Below are 16,085 nucleotides of genomic sequence, written 5' to 3'. Positions count from 1 at the left end.
ACGCGTTCTCTGATGTGCGCCAATTTGTCATTCTTCTGCCGATGCGCATGCGTACGGGAGTGCGCCTATCTCTAGTATTGGCAGTAATGCCAGTTCTTTCACGGCCAATTCCCTGAAACATAGTGTGCAAAAATCTCACAAGGGGGTCCCTGAGAAAACACAAGTTTCACTACTAGCATCTTTCCAACGCTGCTATATAAATTTTTGGTGGACTGTTCCTTACTGCAAGCCATCTTTGATCATTCCTTCTTTGTAGGTCTGTTAACATGACATGAAATGTAACTACTGTAACCCAAAACAATCAAAAATATTTAGCTTTTTATTAATTTATTGAAAGGTGTCTGATTGCTTTTGGTTAAGGCAGAATTAATTTTGGCATATTCATTTTCCCTTCATTTTAAAGTCACTCCCCTAACATTTTTCACTTAGGGAGGTTCTTTGGTTGGCTAATTTTCCCCCAGCTCCTACTTTAGAGTTGGGATATCCACCAGCATTTATTGTCAGAGTGTTTACCCTCATGTACAGATAGAGGAGTCTTGGTTATACCTAGACATCACCTGCAGAGATGTGACATTGAATCACTGCGAATGTTACAGTGCCTTGCGAAAGTATTCGGCCCCCTTGAACTTTTCGACCTTTTGCCGCATTTCAGGCTTCAAACATAAAGATATAAAACTGTAATTTTTTTTAAAAAAGTTTGAAATATCCAATAAACTTCGTTCCACTTCATGATTGTGTCCCACTTGTTGTTGATTCTTCAAAAAAAATTAGTTTTATATCTTTGTTTGAAGCCTGAAATGTGGCAAAAGGTCGAAAAGTTCAAGGGGGCCGAATACTTTCGCAAGGCACTGTACATTGGTCTAGGACAGTGATGGCGAACCTTGGCACCCCAGATGTTTTGGAACTCCGTTTCCCATGATGCTCATGCACACTGCAGTGTAGTTGACCATCATGGGAAATGTAGTTCCAAAACATCTGGGGTGCCAAGGTTCACCATCACTGGTCTAGGATGATGCAATCCACCAATGTCTACCAAAATTTGTTGTAGGTAGACTAACAAAAGGTGTAAATTTTAAGAAATTTTTATTAGGAGTATTTATGTAAATGGGTATCTCCGTTCACCACTTCCATAAATAAAATTTGTATAGAATACCAAGGTTCTGAAAACAAATAGGTTGGTTTTAGCAGTTATGGAATATCTCAGTATGTCCAGTTTAAGGTTGGCAAACAATATAAAATTTAGTTTTAATGTAATTAAATAAATGTTTATTTTCTAATGAGTTCACTGGTCCTCATCTAATGAGAAAATGTGATTAAAATGTATGAGTCACTATGCAATATCTTTTTTTTTTTTTTTTCAGTGAGCTTAAAATGAGAATAATTGTAATGATAAGACTGGAGACAGTCAAATGGCAGCATTCTTAATCAATCTCCCTCTGCCAATAAATATTCTACATGCAAACTTTTTTTTAGGTCACAGTGCACCAAGCATCTATCAGAAGTCAGTGCTGCCAACCCAAATTCTGCCTCTGGCATATACAATTTAATTATTAATAGTATGTCTCCCAGGTAAACTCTTACACATTCTTAGGGCCTTGTTTTGTAGTCATTAAAATTGAACATGTTTGTATTATTGAAACCCCTGCATTCTCCATGTAGGTTTAGTTGATCTGAATGTATCCAAAGAGAGTCTACCAATTTCCCATTTTCCTGTCCCTGCCCTGGAGTATCTGTGGGATACGATTTTTACTTATTACAAGCAATTGTTCTTTTGTTTAGAAATGTAGCTATTTTCCTTGCCTTGTCAAAACATTGTATATGTGATCTGTTTTTTTTTTTTTTTTTTTTTTTTGGTGAGTGGTAACATACAAATGTGAATACAAATGAAAATAAAAAGCAATTACATAAAATTGATAAAAAAAACACTGTCAATAATTCCATGAATAGAAAAATCTAGCCACACCCAGCTTAGCTAGGAATCCAATCAGCCTTCAAAATATTTAACCATACTCACTGACCGATCTGGAATCTTGATCTGAACCTTTAGGCACAGCCTAAGGCTCCATGTACACGGGACGTTGTTAAAAGTTCCTTTGAATGCTGAAATTTTTAGGACGTTTGAAATGTCCGTTCGGTCGCGTTTGTACCCGCGTTTAGCGGGCGTTTAGCAGCGTTTGCGGGCGTTTGCGTTTAGAACCGTTCCTAGAGGTCAAAAAAATTATTCCCCTTTAAAATGGAAAAACGCGAACGCTAAACGTGAGTCATCGCGTTCGGACGCGTTCAGACGCGTTCGGACGCATTTGTGCGTTTGAAACGCCGGGAAGCACACATTCGAACGCAAATAATTGCGTTCTAAAAACAGTCCCTGAACGCAACTGCCTGCAAATGACTGTAAACGACCTGGTGTACATGGACAGATAAGATAAAATGTAGATGGGTTCAGGGGCTTCTGAAAAAAACGCCCAACTGCTCCTAAACGGCCATTTCCAGCGTCCCGTGTACATGGAGCCTAAGGCCTCTTGCACACAATGCTTCTGTTTGAGCATCTCACAGCTTGAAAAAGCTCAGTAGAGCTTTCTTTTTTTCTTCTGAGATAAAATACAGCCCATTAATTGTAATGTGCCTGTGCACACAGGCACATAAACGAGCACTGTGCATTCTTCAACAAACAAAATAGAAAAATCGTCCTTTTAAGCCTCAATGCACGCAAATACACACGAATATGCAAGAATACACGCGAATACATACAAAAAAAAAAAGTCTGGAAAAAGTAGATGCTCAAACAGGAGTATTGTGTGCAAGAGGCCTTAATGGGCTGTATTTTAGCAAAAAAAAAAAAAAGCTGGACTGAGCTTTTTCAAGCTGCAATGTACAAGAGACCTAAGGCCATTTTCACACCTTTCCGTTTTCATGCATTTAATGTTTTTTTTTCCTGATGTGCATTGACGCTTGTTTTACATTCATGTTGGCCAATATTTTAGGCCTGTTTCCAGAGACTGAAAACGCATGTAAAAGTATCATACATTAGTTTTCATGCGTCACCCTTGACTTCTATGGGAGTCAAAATGCATGAAAGTGGACAAAAAAAACTGACATGAGCTATTTCCAAAACCATTGCTTTGCATGAAACGTGTTTTAGCACAGTCTAACAGGCGTGTTGGAGTGTGAATTTGCGAATAGGGCCCTAAACATACATGTTCTGCTAGGAATATAATTTGACCCACAATACTCTCCTTCACATGACCAGTACTACTCCCTTCTACACAATCTGGTATAAATAAACTGTTGAAATAATCAAAAGATTACCATTGGAGTTAGTGCCGCTTCACATTTCTGCAATCACAGAGATCGCATGTAATTTGGAGCACACTGCTCCTAAAATGACATGCCATGTCTGTGCGGTGCAAATTCAGCCATACAGTTTGTATGGCTGAATTCGCACCGCAATCGCACTAAACATGCACAGGACCCTTTTTTTGTCGGCAGCAGAATCGGATTGCATCGTGGTTCACACTAGTGCGATCTGATTCTGTGCAAACTCTCAGATTGCACTGCGATATGCGTTCTGATCTGGGGGTGTCGTTAACTTTGAATTGACACCCCCAGCGTATCGCATATTGCAGTGTGAACTGCCTGTGCTGTGAATGCGATGCGGGAACACACTGTATATTCGCAGCGTTCCCGCATCGCATAAATGTGAACCGGGACTTACTCTCCTGCAGAGATTATAATATAAGCAAGTACAATAACCTACATAATAACATATTTATACATACAGTTGTACTCAAAGGTTTGCATACCCTGTCAGAAATCGTGAAATTTTGGCATTCATATTAAAAATATCACTGATCGTGCCAAAAAAACGTTCTTTTATTTAAGAATATATGCAAATGGCCCTAATCAAAAGTTTACATACCCTGGAATATTTGGCCTTTGTACAGGCACACAAGGTACACACACAGGCTAAAATGGCACTTACCTGTTCTGTGCAATGGTTTTTCACAGAGAAGCCCTAATCATTCTATTTTGGGGTCCCCCACCAGCACTCCTGGGTCCTCCCCTTGCTGAGTGCCCCCATAGCATATCTGAGATGTACATTGTGTTTCCATAGACACCGCGTGGCTAAGCTTAGCCCTGGCCCTGCTCTCTCCTCGCAGGCTGTAATTGACAGCAATGGGAGCCAAGGGCCTGCCTCCATGTCCAGTGAGGAGAGAGAGAACTTCTGCTTTCAGGCACAGCACTGGATTCAGATCAGGCTCAGGTAAATATATTGGGGACACCCTGTGGCACAGAAGTTTTTTTTTTTTTTTTCTGTTAATGCAGAGAATGCATTAAGTTTAAAAAAAACCTTCTACTTTTACAACCACTTTAAGCTCCCTTACCTTGAATCCTCACTGCAGCATTATGGCATTAGATGAGCATTGACATGATGGGCATATGTTTCTTTGGAAAAAGCAAAAGTGAGCCCTAAAAATATTAAAATTAAAAAAAAAAAAAAACTGTATCCACTGAAAGAAAAAAAAATATATATATAGATTTTAAAGTCCATTGTCAATGACATTCTAATGACCACCTGCAACTCTTAATACAAAGTATAATTGTTGAAACAGAAAAAAACAATGGTTCTTTTTGCACAGTCTGGTTGGATTATTCTTCCTGCTTTCATGCATTTAGTATTTAGACATTGATCTGCACATATTTCTTCCCCCTGGTCAGCACTTTTCACATCTCCAGGCCTTCTATTTTACTGTATCATTTATCTGGATTTCTCTTGTGTAGCTTTTACCTTAAGAATATCTTGTCTAAAATTTCTGATAGAGTATTCAAGTTACAACTGAGTGACAAATAGATATTAATTGAAAGATTGGGAGCCCCAATATAGGAAATAATGAATGTGGAAGACGAATGAGAAGCAACATGCCACAAGTCAAGATTCTTCATTAGAAGTGCTTTAGAAATTGATATGCTGTATAGGTTAGTTTGTATGTTGCACATTTAAATGTTTCACTCTTTTTTTTTTTTTTTTGTATTGTAGTATTTGTTCAAGCCAACAAGTTGCAGCAGCACATTTTCTCAGCCCATGGACAAGAGGACAAGATCTATGACTGCTCACAATGTCCACAGAAATTCTTTTTCCAGACTGAGCTGCAGGTAATGTCTTAATCTAAGTTGTTCAAGCCATTCTCGGATGTGCATTTCAGTCAGTTCTTATAAGGTGACATTTGAATCATAGTCCAACCAATGCTAGTGTTGAATCTTAGTATAAAAGTACACCGAAAATAAAGTGGTTTCAGACTTTTTTCAAAGGCAACAAAAGGTAAATGTGTTTTCTACTAACAACATGTTCTCCTGCCATTCTTGGAGGCTTCCGTAGCACCAACTTGCCTCCAACATTGTGTTCTGCGTTGTTTAGTGGCCTTCAGCTATCTTCATAGCTCCCAACATGCCAAAAGCATGCTGGTTTTCCATGTTGGAGACCATATAGTTCATATTCCTATTGCAACACCTTCCTGGTTTGTAGGCTCGTGTATGTTGGGTGCTGAAGCGATCACCAGTTGGCAACTGGATTAGTTACAAGTAAATACATATTCGCCAGCACACCAAGGCTCTTGCAAAAGCAGTCCAAAACTTTATTGAAGTTACGATCACATCAAAAATAGTGCCACGTTTCAGAGCCGCACAGGACCCCTTTCGTCAGGCCTGACTAAGGGGTCCTGTGCGGCTCCGAAACGTTGCACTATTTTTGATGTGATCGTAACTTCAATAAAGATTTGGACTGCTTTTGCAAGAGCCCTGGTGTGCTGGCGACCATGTTGGAGACCTTCAGCTATCTCCATGGATAGCCAACAAATGGTTTCTGTATCAAAAGGTTGACCGGAATGGCTACAATTTCTCGATCAAAAGATTAAGGGCTATGGCTACAATTTCTCAAACAAAAGATTGACAGCAATGGCTACAGTTTCACTGTCAACAAAAGGTTGACAGCAATGGCTACAATTTCCCTATCAAAAGATTGACAGCAATGGCTTCTGTGTCAGAGTAACAAGTAATCAGTAAATGACAACAAAAATAGAAAGAAGTGGGGACTGGTAAACAAAAGGACTATTTGGTTTTCTTTACCTATCAAAACCAGCCTTTCAGTACGCTACTTATTTGTTCATGCTTTAGACAGCATGTGCTGTAGTTTTATACTGTGCTTTTATGAGGTAACGTGAGGTTATCCGTGGCTTAGACTGCTGCGGACAAAGCTATATGATGAGTGGAAGTGATAGCTTTATAGCCAGTCACAGTGTTTTGTGGAGAATTTGATCAGCCAATGTGTCACAATCTGTAATAAACAGCTATTTTTTCCTTTTTATGTTTTTCCTGCAGGGCATGAACAATAATAAAGCTACTACAGTAGTTCAGTGTAGTGTTTATTTCTTCAGTACCTTTCTCCTATTTTATTAGTCTGTATAAGTTAGTAGAATTTTAGGACAATGCATCTTTCTACATTAGGCCTCATGTGTAAACTGAAAAGAAAAGATCTTTGTTGCCCATATCCTCCAAGCAGATACTGACTGTAATTTTTTTGTCAGGTCAGAAGGTGAAAGGAATAATCTGAAAGGTTGCTATGGGCTACATGCACTTAATTTTTTTCTGTGGAGGTTCTGCATGTTTATTTAATAAAGCAAAGTGCAAAGCACAAAGGGCAGTAATTACTAACAACCATGCCAAATTCTTTGGTCACGGATTCCAAAAACTTTAAGTTTTAAGTTGGGATATTTTTATTCTTTTCGGTGGTTTTCCAACTACTTTGAAAAAAACTGTGTGTGTGTGTGTGTATGTATATATATATATATATATATATGTATATATATATATATATATATATATATATATATATATATATATATATATATATATTGTCCATAAATATTGGGACAATGACACAATTCTAATCTTTTTGGCTCTACACCACAATGGATTTGAGATGAAACAAACAAGGTATGCTTTAACTGCAGACTTTCAGCTTTAATTTGAGGGTATTTACATCCAAATCAGATGCACGGTGTAGGAATTACAACAGTTTGTATATGTGCCTCCCACTTTTTAAGTTACCAAAAGTAATGGGACAGATTAACAATCATAAATCAAACTTTCACTTTTTAATACTTGGTTGCAAATCCTTTGCAGTCAGTTACAGACTGAAGTCTGGAATGCATAGACATCACCAGACGCTGGGTTTCATCCCTGGTGATGCTCTGCCAGGCCTCTACTGCAACTGTCTTCAGTACCTGCTTGTTCTTGGGGCATTTTACCTTCCGTTTTGTCTTCAGCAAGTGAAATGCATGCTCAATCGGATTCAGGTCAGGTGATTGACTTGGCCATTGCATAACATTCCACTTCTTTCCCTTAAAAAACTCTTTGGTTGCTTTCGCAGTATGCTTCGGGTCATTGTCCATCTGCAATGTAAAGCGCCGTCCAATGAGTTCTGAAGCATTTGACTGAATATGAGCAGATAATATTGCCCGAAACACTTCAGAATTCATCCTGCTGCTTTTGTCAGCAGTCACATCATCAATAAATACAAGAGGACCAGTTCCATTGGCAGCCATACATGCCCACGCCATGACACTACCACCACCATGCTTCACTGATGAGGTGGTATGCTTTGGATCATGAGCAGTTCCTTTCCTTCTCCATACTCTTCCCTTCCCATCACTCTGGTGCAAGTTGATCTTGGTCTCATCTGTCCATAGAATGTTGTTCCAGAACTGTGAAGGCTTTTTTAGATGTTGTTTGGCAAATTCTAATCAGGCCTACCTGTTTTTGAGGCTCACCAATGGTTTACATCTTGTGGTGAAACCTCTGTATTCATTTTGGGTAAGTCTTCTCTTGATTGTTGACTTTGACACACATACACCTACCTCCTGGAGAGTGTTCTTGTTCTTTTGGTTTTGCTGAGCTCACCAGTGCATTCTTTCTTTTTAAGGATGTTCCAAACAGTTGATTTGGCCACACCTAATGGTTTTGCTATCTCTCTGATGGGTTTGTTTTGTTTTTTCAGCCTAATGATGGCTACATCACTGATAGTGACAGCTATTTGGATCTCATATTGAGTTGACGGCAACAGATTCCAAATGCAAATAGCACACTTGAAATTAACTCTGGACCTTTTTCTGCTCCTTGTAAATGAGATAATGAGGGAATAATACACACCTGGCCATGGAACAGCTGAGCAGCCAATTGTCACATTACGTTTGGTCCGTTAAAAAGTGGGAGGCACATATACAAACTGTTGTAATTCCTACACCTTTCACCTGATTTGGATGTAAATACCCTCAAATTAAAGCTGAAAGTTTGCAGTTAAATCACATATTGTTTGTTTAATTTTAAATCCATTGTGGTGGCCACAGGACTCATGACTCCAGCCTCAACACTCCATCTTCCACCTGACAACCCTCCCCCTACTTGCCAGGCTCTTCGATAATTATGGGCCAGTCTTACCACTCTGCCAGGGGATTTGTCTAAAATCCCATCGGTAATCAATATTCAGACCCTGCCTCCTACCTCTGCCTACTAGTATATAGAAGTTTTCATGGACCTCCAGAACCAGGGGGAGTCAAAAAGAGGCCTGCTCTGCAGAGCCTTCCAGCCTGACTTTAAGCTGAACCCCCCAGCAATTACACAGACTGAGTCAGCATACGTTTATCTAACTAAACTGTACACTAGAGGGTGCTACATGGGTAAGATAAGTATTTATAAACCTTTTTTTGATGAAGCGTGGAATTGAAACTTGGAGCTTTTTTTCAGTTTTTCAACGGAGTAGAGATGGATTAGAACACCTATTAGGTTATTATTGCTGTCTGTGCCCCATGTTAGGGTGGTTCACACTCTCTGATTGTCCTGTTCACCATTATAGTTGAAAGTAAAAGAAAATCCCAAATTTTGGGTTGTACCAGAAAAGTAATAGAGGGAAAATCCTCCAATGGGGAGGTAGCCTGGGGGCCTGGAGGAATTCCCTTAATTTGCAGGGATTTCCTCTCACTTCCTGTGTTTGGCATTATAACAGTACATGAAGGTAAATCTCCCCAATGAGAGGTAGATGGCAAAAAAAAAAAAACTGACAGGGATTATAACCTTACCTTACTCTATCCAATATGGGAAAAAATCCTTTTAGTTCTACTTTAAGTAAGGTTCTGAAATAGCTAACCATATGAAAATGAGACTAGAGCTACACCTACTGGCTTGGATAAAAGACTTTGCATTATTCATATGCATTATTTCAAGTTAACCTAGCTAAAAAAGAAAATATGTTCAAAACCACAATATGTTACCTCACTGGAAATCTAAAAACCTGTAGTTTGCGGACTGCTTGTTGCACTATTTTATATTAAACTGTTGTGTACTACAAGTATGAATAAATACAGTATATGATAAAAGGATATGGTAACTGGAATAAAACGGATATATTGTAAAGAAAACAGACACAAAGAGCAGAAAACCTGGTAACTCCAAATTTACTTCAAATACTGAGGCTCAGGATTCCGATTTAGAGACTTTACAAACTGTTTTTACTCCACCCACTCCAGTTTTTATAGAGATTTCAATTTAGATCACATTATGGTGCCTTGTATACAGATTAGAGCAGTTTCTAAGCACAGAGCCAACTGTGCTAGCTTTCTCTAGACAAAAGAGAAGCAAATCTTACGTATGTAAAGCAGGTGTACAAGGCACCGCTATTCTACCCGATTCAGTCAAGCCTAGCATACTGCGTTTTTAGCCTCTTTAAGGGGCCTATTAATTTTTTTTTCTTTCAGCCACAGGGGAAACACTTAATCTGAATACAATACTTAGAAATGCAGTTAGAATTAATTGAATTAATTTTGGAGCCCATTTACACTATCGCTTTGCAGTAATGCGCAGCAACACACACTACATGCGTTTGTGCAATAAGGTATTATTCTTTTTGAATGGCACCCGATGCACCTTGCTGACAAATATGCATTGCAGCGCAATGCGCGGCAACATACTAACTTGGGGTGTGCTGCTCAAAATGCTGCCTGTACAATTTTTGGTCTGCTGTGATGCATTGGACAGCCCATTCAAAGAATGGACTGCCCTAATGCAACGCACAATAACGCATGACACAACATGAGTTAACAATGTAATGAACCAGTCTGGTGCAAGTGGTTCCTAGAAGTGTATGGCCAGTGTTTTATAGGATAAGGAAGCATTAAAACACCTGTCAGATTTTAACTGCTTTCTGGCGTGCTGTTAAAGAGATTTTTCTTCGCTTACTTTTATAGTGACAGTGGTTTCACCAAACAGGAAGTGAGTGAAAATCTACAGGAACACTGAAATCAACAGAAAAAATATTATTATTATTATTTTTTAATAGAATAGGCGAAGGCTTTTTATTGCCGTTGGTGTGTCTGTTGCAGATGTTCCCTCAGTTCTTTTCTATTATTCTCTCTAACGGAGCCCAAAATTGCATTAAAAAACTCACATTGGTTCTAACACTTTCCCATTCTGTCCTGCCGATTTTGTTTTTTTTTTTATTTTGGATTGCGAGGCACTAGCTGACAGCATTGTGGATGATGTTACATAGTTGAAAAAAAGACACAAGTCCATCTGGCTCAACCAATAAAAAACAAAAAATAGTAAAGAAAACACAACCATACAATCCCATATACACAATCCTATACCTGCAGTTGATCCAGAGGAAGGCAAAAAAACGCAGCAAAGCGTGATCCAATTTGCTTCAGCAGGGGAAAAAATTCTTTCCTGATCCACCGAGAGGCAATCGGATATTCTCTGGATCAACTTTATCTATAAAATATTAGTACCCAGTTATATTATGTATACCTAGGAAATAATCCAGGACTTTTTTAAAGCAATCTACTGAGCTGGCCAGAACCACCTCTGAAGGAAGTCTTTTCCACATTTTTACAGCTTTTGTTGTAAAGAAACCTTTCCGTATTTGGAGACAAAATCTTTTTTCCTCTAGACATAAAGAGTGCCCCTTTGTCCTCTGTGATGACCTTAAAGTGAATAACTCATCACCAAGTTCACTATATGTACCTCTTATGTATTTATACATGTTGACTATATCCCCCCTTACTCTCCTCTTCTCAAGAGAGAATAAATTCAGTTTCTCTATTCTTTCCTCATAACTGAGCTCCTCCATGCCTCTTATCAGTTTGGTTGCCCTTCTCTGCACTTTCTCCTGTTCCCCAATATCCTTTTTGAGAACCGGTGCTCAAAACTGAAATGCATATTCCAGATGAGGTCTTACGAATGATTTATACAGGGGCAAAATGATCTGTCTCTCTCTCTGGAGTCCATACTTTGCTTGCTTTGGTAACCGCAGCTTGGCATTGCATGCTATTATTAAGCTTATGATCTACCAGAACACCCATATCCTTCTCAGCTATGGATTCCCCCAGTTCTACTCTCCCTAGTATTTATGATTCATGCATATTCTTAGCCCCCAAGTGCCTAACTTTACATTTATCAACATTAAACCTCATTTGCCAGGTAGTTGTTCAATGGAACAGTGCATCGAGGTCGGCTTTTGTATTCTGTCACCTTGTGTTTATGGCTCCTATCTAGAAAACAACATTTCTAAAACTCAGATCCTTAGATCATAAGATGTATTCTTGGTCCTGGAGCCCCGAAGCCTTGTAGAGCTTTGGTTGGGCTAAAGCATCCTTTCCTAGGTAACCTGTTAGTCTTCATTATTAGTCTCAGCTGTCTGAAGGTGTTTTTATGTGTGAGCTGACTGATACTGAGGACTCTCTCTCTCTCTGCTGTGATAGCCGGCTACTGCTTAGAAAAAAGGCTGAGGGGTGACAGAAAACTAGGCGGCACATGCGCTGTGTGTTTTAGTGAGCCTGTTAGTGGGAGACGGGCATAAATCTAGTTTGTGAGTGACTTGGACAAGCAGATGTTTTGTTTTATGCTACAGGCTTGCTGTAAAAAACCCTCCTGTGTTGAACTGTTTACTGCCTTCTGAATTCAAGTGCAGGACAGACCTGCTTTGACGGTTTCTGGGTCTCATGCCTTGTTCTTGGTTTACTACCAGTTGAGCTGGTCTCATACAATATATACTATGAGTTCTACTACTTGGCCATATTGAGCCAAATTCTGGTTATTTTGGGTGATAGCATTACTGTGTGCAGTATAGTAGTATGTCAAAATAAGTTAGAAGTACTGATAAAAACCATCTTTCTCTTTCGTTCATTTCGGACACAGCTCATAATATTCATAACCATTGGGTTATTCTGCCCCCTACAGAAAATAATTCTGGCTACACCCATGGGCAGTTCCAGGGTGTATACTCCCTCTTTCTGCTATAGCCACTCAGTTTTTTTCTGCCTAGTCAAGAGTAAAGACCTATTACCTTGCTGGGATCTTTGGTCCTGGCAAAAATTCTTTAGATAGAAAATTTTCTCTCCTGGATTTTTTCCTGTGAGATTTACAATCAACTGCCGGACTGAGCGACCCAGTGACAGTGGTCACCCCAGTATGACCAACAAGTGCGCACAGACCTCCGCTCCATGCTAGGTCGGCCACGACATAGCCTCACTGGACTGGGGCTAGCCTGCGAGGTAAATGCCTGCGAGGTCGCATATGACCAGGTCTTGGCCTGAGTCGCAGCGTTCCTCCTGGCTGACAGACCCCCATTTCGATGGAGAGGGGTTCTGCCTGGAGTGGTACCCACCTGGTTCCTGGTATGGTGAGTAGCTGTCTCCCCCTGGAGGGTTTTGGGGTGGACATGGGCCCCTCCTTTGGACGATCAGACCCCTGGGTTCCCCTCCTTCCCTCAGGCACCCACCCCCCTCCCAAGTCCCTCATCCTGCCCCCCCCCCCCATGTGCTGGGGTAATTTTGGTGGCCTGGCCACTTTCTTGGGATGGAGGCAGGGCGCTACTTGGCATTGGGGCCGGGGGGGTGCGTCGCCAGCGACCGATTGATTGTGCGGAGGGGGGGGGTTGTACCTGGTGGGGGCTCCTGCCAGGGCCCCCCCGTCCTACCTGGATTTGTCCTTGAGGCTTGTTCTCCCTCCTGGTTCCCTGTAAGCCTTGTGGCATCGCCATTTTGTTGAAGCATGTGTCTTTCTATACAGGGTGGCCATGTTTGTGTAGTCCAGCAGCCATTTTCTTGTGGTTTGCTATTGTAAATATTGGCGGTAATTAAGTGGAGCCCTGTGGGCGGCGATTTCGGCTGTGGGAGCCCCTCCTCATCCCCCTGGTGCTGACTCCTGGATCATTTTACTTCCTGATCGCCGCACATGTAGTGCAGATTCTCCTGGTGGCTGCAGGTGCCTGTTTCTGTGGGTGGGGAGTCTGGTGGGGACCTCTCCTTCTCTGCTGAGGTTCACTTGCTGCATGTGCCTCACTACTGGGTGGTGCTGCCAGGCTAGCAAAAAGCACCCCCTGCCTTATCTGTCTCATAAGATTCTTAATCTGATTTGGCCACTGTGGACGTGGGTCATGTGGGAGGGTGGAGGATGTGGCCCGCACTGTGTACACTCTGGCTGGTTCGGCAACGAGGATGGTGTTCACCATTGCCCTAGTATTGCAAACTCTGACCGAGTGGGCTAAGCTCCTACACCATGACCTGGAGGGAGAACAGCTCCCCCCTGCCTTTTCTGAGCTGGCAGACCAGCTGGTCCAGGGGCTGCAGTTTATTAGTGATGCCCCAGTGCTAGCTTTGCTACGCCAATGGTGGACAGTGGTACTGAGCTACTGGGATGATCTCCTTCTGTGAGCGGAGTCTCCCTCTGCTCTGGTGGAGAACCTGGAAATCACAATACAAACTCTGCGGGAGTTTGGCTGGATTATGAATTTTCAGTAGTCTGCTCTGGTTCCATCCACAAAGCTGGACTATCTGGGCCTGAATCTTGACTCGGTCTAAGCCAGAGTGCTCCTTCTTCTGGACAAACTCCAGAAAATGCAGGCTGCAATTCGCCTCCTGCTGTTAAACAAATGGTCATTCCTCCAGACTTGTCCGTCATTCCTTCTAAAGGTTACTCTGAATTTCATTTGAAAATCAGAGACAACATTTGGAAGGAACGATGGACAAGGACGAAGAACCACCTTATCCCTGTGAATCCCAGGTAATGTGAATGACAGGATAAGGCTGCCAGTTTCGACACCCTGCACGCAGAGGTGATAGCCAGTAGAAAGGCCACCTTCTGGGAAAGCGTAAGCAGGGAAATCTCCCAAATATTTTCAAAGGGAGGCTTCTGTAGAGCTGAAAGCACCAAATTGAGATCCCAAGGTGGCAACAGAGCCCGCACTGAAGGAACCAAATGTCGGACACCCTGAAGAAAGGTACACACCAGGGAGTGTGTGGCTAAAGGTCGTTGAAAGAAGACTGCCAAAGGCAACACCTGGTCCCTGATGAAGACGTTGTGTTGCCTTCCTTGTGTCCCAGGCCTGAACATCTGAAGGAAATTGCCTTGCATGCCTTGGATGTGGTCTGGGCAATTAGGGTGTACCTGGCAGCTACGGAGCCTTTCAGGAAGTCAGACTCTCTCTTTGTGCTCATGAATGGACCTCGAAAAGGGTTGTCCGGTTCCTCTGCGACCATTTCCAGATGGATCAGACAGACAATGGTTCAGGCCTATTCAATCAAGGGTCAGGTTCCTCCTTTCCCTGTCGAGGCGCACTCTACTAGGGTGCTTAGTGCCTCCTGAGCCTTCCATCATCAGGAGTCTGTGACCCAGGATTGCAAGGCAGCCACCTGGTCATCGGTGCACACTTTTACAAAGTTTTATAAAGTGGATGTGTTGCCATCTGTGGATGCTTCTTTTGGCCGCAAGGTTTTGCATACTGCTGATTAAAAGAGCCTGATCCTCTTTGAGGGTTTGCTGTTTTTTTCAGGTGGACTCCAGTTGTTTGGTTGAGCACCCGTTGCCTGGTTGGCTAATGCTTAGCCTTTTGAATTTTAAAATGGAACTCAAGCCTATTTTTTTTTTTTCCTTTTTTGCTTTTTGTAAAGTGGGAATTTAAGCAAAATGAAAAAAAGGTCAATCTCTCCTATAGGTTTATACCTAGTATAAGTAAAGTGGGCATGGTCAAGGCTGTTCACAGATGAATGCACCACAGAAAGTTTGCCAGCACACTTATTAGCTATACAGCAAACAATCTAATCTGCTTTAGGTTTAGTTTGCTTTATAAAACATGGTTTTGTTTCATGCAAAGGGCGTGTTAAACCACATTGTTTGGCCAAGGCACCTCTGTAAAGTTTACTCTCTAGTTCCAGTCTAATGGGTCTAATGACCTATGATGAGCCCCAAACTGAGGAGGATGGGGCGCCATTAGCAACAGGGAGAAGAAGGTATTCAACCCAACCATAAGGGTTGAATTTTTACAGCATCCGGGAAGCAATGAAGTTGCAGCATTATGGGCCACTTGAAAGTTAAGCATAGATGATTTTCATTCTAGGGCTGCCGCAATTATTTTCCTGAGGGTCACTTCGAGGAAAACACAACATTGTGAAGGCAAACAATTTTTTTGAGGCAGTCCAGTTGCACATGGGCATCAAGGTCAGTGCTGCAAATTTCAAGCATGTAGTATTGCAATGGAGCACACTGAGCAGAAGGACAATATTCCCAGTCATTTTTTTTTTGTCATCCCTTCCTGTATCATCCTCCAGCCAGAAAATTAGCATGCTCCGAAGGTGGGCACTGGCAGCCTGCATATTTACAGTGTTCCTTTCGCTCTCCCTAAGAAAGTCAAAACCCAGAAAATGTAAAAATACCATGTATCTTTGCAATTTACATGTACAGTTTAGGTGTAGTCATGTAAATGATAAAATTTTTATAGTGACAGAACAGATATAAATCATTTTATATAGATGGCTGATGACTCGTCAATGAGGCAAGATGGAATTCTTGTCATGCCTGCTTAAGTTTATTCATTGGGCATAGATCCATGAAATGCAGGAACAGCGGTGCTGTTTACTATTAATAGATTAATGTTGTAAGAATGTAGTATAACTGATGGCAAAAGAAGAAACTGTCCTGAGGTAATACTATTTAAATGCCTGCAAATGAAAGAAATCTCATTTTTGTGCACCTGCAATGCAGCT

The 16,085-nt window shown here is 41.3% G+C and overlaps 1 protein-coding gene across 3 annotated transcripts in view; it reads left to right on the top strand.

Moving 5' to 3' along the window:
• ZNF521 (zinc finger protein 521) overlaps nt 1-16,085 on the top strand; it is a 447,433-nt gene that overhangs the window by 386,798 nt on the left and 44,550 nt on the right. For all 3 annotated transcript variants that reach the window (XM_082258670.1, XM_082258668.1, XM_082258669.1), the window contains one exon: nt 5,036-5,151. In XM_082258670.1, coding sequence (XP_082114796.1) covers nt 5,036-5,151 — 116 coding nt within the window. The remainder of the gene's footprint in view (nt 1-5,035; nt 5,152-16,085) is intronic.

Source organism: Pelophylax lessonae (genome assembly GCF_965119305.1).
Source record: "Pelophylax lessonae genome assembly, chromosome: 5".
Taxonomy (NCBI): Eukaryota; Metazoa; Chordata; class Amphibia; order Anura; family Ranidae; genus Pelophylax; species Pelophylax lessonae.
Note: the sequence above shows the minus strand (reverse complement) of the source record. Positions and strands in the feature narration are given on the sequence as shown.